The following is a 4,356-nucleotide window of genomic DNA, read 5'->3' on the forward strand; positions in this document are numbered from 1 at the left end:
ATTATGAGGTTACTTGGTTATGTCTTACCACGAACGTGCAGAGTGATGGTGACCGTTTTCCTCTGTTTGTCATTCACCTCGGACATAAAACTGAAATCACCAGAGTCTTGGAGAGTCAGTCCTCTCACTGTTAAACTGAAGTCTGTGAGGTTTAAATCTGATCTGCCGATGAACTGATGTTCTCCTAAAACCCCATCTTTGTTTGCAATTGATAACTCTCCATATTTCCACTTTGCTGAGGTGACCCCTTCAGTTGGTAAGCATGATGAGAACTTCACAGTGTCTCCAACTTTTTTATAGACGACAGGTCGACAACTGGAAGCTTCCCCATCTGAAACACACAGCAGAATGTCACCGTCAAGTTAGTTTCTGTTAATGTACTTCACATAAAGTAGCACAGAACGACATAAACGTAGCACATTTAAAACCAACAGAGGTGAAAAATCCAGTACTCAAGTAAAAGTATAGATATTAAGGTTTAAAAATACTTCTGTAGAAGTAGAAGTATCAACTCGAGCTTTTTACTCAAGTAAAAGTGATAAAGTACCGGGTTTTAAAGCTACTTCAAGTATAAAAGTAAAAGTAATGTAAAGGGAAAAAATGCCATCAAGGACAAAAGCTTAGGCCACACCACAGGGGCCTGTAGTGCACTACCCCACCTGCCTAAAAAACATTTTTCTAAAGGCCATAATGACTATCATGTTATATTAAAATGTTTAATGTTGAAGTTGTTTAGTTTTTAAAAGCCATTAGCTCGTGGTACTTGGGTGCACAGAGCTTGCAGCGCATTCGAAAGAAGTTGTTTTTTGCGTCCAACAATTTCCAAAAATTATTCCAAGGTACGGCCAGGGATGTAGAAGGGTCGGTTGGTCTTACTGGCTACCAGGTCATAAATCAAATCATATATATATATCAGGAGCTCTTTTCCAAAACGCTATAAATCCATTTTAATAGTTTTCAGGAAAATTAAATTTTTTACCCAGACCCACACATTTGGTTAATATTCAATGTATCTTGTCTAAATGGTTTATTGGCTCAGTCTGAACATGTTGAACGAACAGACGACACAAAAAACTCTCCCGCTTCAGAGTGCCGCCATGTTGGATCGCATAGAACGCTCACTGAATTCTGATTGGTCGAGAGGACGTATGCATTTAGGCTAAAAATAGGTTTGGTGCTGGTCTCGGTTTGGAAAGGAACTGCATTTGAGACCATTTTAAACAAGGAAATATAGAGATTTGGCAGAAACACTGATGAAGCAGTGAAAAGGTTCTGTATACAGCAAAGTGGCATGACACACTTGTTTTTTTTAATTTGGCTTTTATCTCGTTTTGGAAAAGAGCTCTTCATATATATGTGTATAGAAAATTTAGAACCTGGTTTCCATACCCATCCTCAGAAACAAGGCTGTTTTTTAAATAACAGACAATTGTGTGAAAATGTAACAAGTAGAAGTAAAAAGTCATAAAAATAACTATTCCAGTAAAGTATTGATACCCAAAATTTCTACTTAAGCGAGGAACTTGACACCTCTGAATACCAACATTCATGAAATGCCATGAAATAATGACACTGCAGGACAACATCCACCACCAGCACACACAATGTCTTCCTTCAGCATTTGTGTGTCTTTCGTTTCCTGTCAACAGTCCCCGCTGGTTTCTTTACACCATGACAGTGACCTTTCGCTATACGACATAGTTTTGGATACCTGTCTTCACCATTGTATAAGAGGGTTAGGATTGGAAAGCGCTGATACGAGTCATGTTTCGAATTACCAGCATCAAAAATGTGGCTCAGTGGTATTATGGTAAGCCGACTGAACCGGCAGAATCAGAAAAAATAAAACATTAACGTTCAAAACTATCTAACAATTTAATATTTCAGCACGACGATAGACTTCAAAGCGGATCGGGTAACCATGGCATTATTTCCAAAGTAAAGGCAGTGCAGCCTCAGACTCTGACCGCAGTGACACTGAAGCTGTTGTTATTCTGGGCTGTTCATCGCTGTGGGTCAGTGCTGTGGGTGGAGGCTACTCAGGAAATGGACAATTTAAAAAAAAGGAAATGACACAATATGGTAACACTGATGGCTTGTATCTATGTATCTAACATTTACATACACCTCACTTCTACACAACGCCCCCATGTTCCTGCAAGCAAGTATGTACTTTATGAGCTAATATGATTTATCAGAATGTAAGAATGTTACTATAACAACATAACCAATCCTCTTTTTTTTAAAAAACAACAAAGAGGAAGTAACAGAAACAGAAAGGATGACCGGTCCGCGAGTTGCGTAAAGGTTGCAAAGTTTGTATCCAAGGAAAGTTGCTGACCCAGTGAACCAAAAATGCAAAGCATATACACAAATATAAGACCCAATATTTTTACCAACTCATAAAATTATAGCCAAAGGCAAAAAGAGAGATCAATTAATGCTTTATAAGATATAATTCAACACACACAGATTGTGCCTTTAATTCATTTATTGAATTTTGAAGTTCAAGTTCTTAAATCATTGTATTACTGGTATAGCTTTGAAGTCACGGATGCATTTTCTCACTGGTGCTTTTTAGACGTCTTGCATTTTGCAAAAACACACAAGACACAAAGGCCGTGGGCATCTCCCAAGGAATACACGTCATTTCCCGATGTGACGTGCTCACCATCCAGTCAAATCTGCAATCCTGACCTACATGCACTATTTAAAGCACATGACAGAGTGCAGCGGGCAACTGTTACTTTACTTTACTTTACTTTAACAGTAAAAATCCACTTTACAAGCAGAGTTGTACGCACCGTAGAGGAAGACTCCAAGAAGTAGCACAGACATGTATGTGAAGAAGCTGCTCTGGTAACCACCAACCATCTCTGTGGGGAGAGGAACAACGTCTGTTTCCTCTTCTGGTCTATCAAACTGTGCCGTGACATGTCAGTACTATAAAAAAAGATAGAGAGGGTGGAGACTGGGGGAGGTCTCTGTAGACGAAGAAGCAGTTTGGCCTGATATGCTGCGAGATACAACAAAGGCACAAACAGAAACATTAAAAATAGAGTTGAATAACAGATCATTCGTCAGCACTTTTGTTCAATCACAGCCAGCTGTTATGAAATAGATTTTATACCATTGGGCTATTGGTTGCAATTCGATGACACAATGCAAATATTCAAGATTGCCTCACTTGACTATTTATTATCTATATAATAAAACTCTGGTATTCCCCCTTTATTCTATTATCTCAGTCCTACCCTGAATTAACTCAAGCTAACAAACAATGTATCCACTTCCTACAGCAAGCACCCAATCTGATGTGTGAAGATTTCAGATAAAGATGCACATATTTATTTTTGCCCTGCTTGCAAATTAGTCAAGAGCCATTTCCTCCACACAGTACATAAATATGTTTCTCTGATGTGTGTCTTGATGTCCGTTTGCAGCCCCGAGCACTTGTGAACATAGAAGGAAGTGAACAATCCAGCATCGAGATAAAGGTCATTTCTCAGGCTCAGCACAGACGAATGATGCTCCTGTAAAAGAGGCTGTATGCGTGCTCCGTACAGTCTTATCTTTCAGGAGAAGATGTCGCAAAATGAAAGTTTAAAGAGCTTAAATTCATGGATTGGTTGGGATCGTGTGAGGAAATTGATGCAAGAACAATGAACTCTGTTGCAATACTGGTAGCCATTGTCTAAATGTCACCATACAATAAACTGCACCTTACTGCGGAGTCTCTGCGCAGGGGCTCTTTGCACTGCCTGCAACCTAACTTGATTTCCTATGAGGTTGTAGGTTCACTTGGTGCCAACCACAAAAACAGAAGCATTGATGATGCTGCCTACCTAAAGAGCAGCCAGCTTAACTGTTTGATCCCTTCACAGTAGCCACTTCACAGAGCAATTGCATTCAGCCCACTCATGTCATGTCTGTCACTTTGTTTCTCTTCAAATGTACATGTTTAAGTAAAATAGTACAAAATGTATAAAGCTAGCATAATGTTTGTCGGTCTCACCACTTTGGTATGGACTTACATTTCTCAACAACTATTGGATGGATTGTACGAAACTTTGTACAGGCATTCATGGTCCCCAGAGACTTGAGTCTAATAACTTTGTTAAGCCCAATGACTTTTCATTTAAGTTGGATGAAATTCCATCCAAATGAAATTCGTTACAGATATCCAAGGTGTTCAGAGGATAAACCCTATTGACTTTGGTATTTAACACGTCAAAGTCCAAATACATGTATATATGACCAATAACAAACTGCTTTTCATTGTTGCAATCCTGTATTTTATTAAAAAAGAATAGATTCTTAAAGAAAAGAGATTCTTATTCTCTGTGGGACTTAAGT

The 4,356-nt window shown here is 38.8% G+C and overlaps 1 protein-coding gene across 1 annotated transcript in view; it reads right to left on the reverse strand.

Annotated features, from left to right (window-relative positions):
* The window catches only part of LOC310964340 (uncharacterized protein), a 7,114-nt gene extending 4,209 nt beyond the window's left edge, over positions 1 to 2,905 (reverse strand). The window contains exons 1-2 of the mRNA XM_083937430.1: positions 2,805 to 2,905; positions 29 to 331 (exon numbers count right to left, since the gene is read on the reverse strand). Coding sequence (XP_083793556.1) covers positions 29 to 331; positions 2,805 to 2,874 — 373 coding nt within the window. The 5' untranslated portion in view covers positions 2,875 to 2,905. The remainder of the gene's footprint in view (positions 1 to 28; positions 332 to 2,804) is intronic.
* Between the last annotated feature and the right edge of the window lie 1,451 nt (positions 2,906 to 4,356).

This window comes from Echiichthys vipera, assembly GCF_963691815.1.
Source record: "Echiichthys vipera genome assembly, chromosome: 22".
Lineage (NCBI taxonomy): Eukaryota > Metazoa > Chordata > Actinopteri > Perciformes > Trachinidae > Echiichthys > Echiichthys vipera.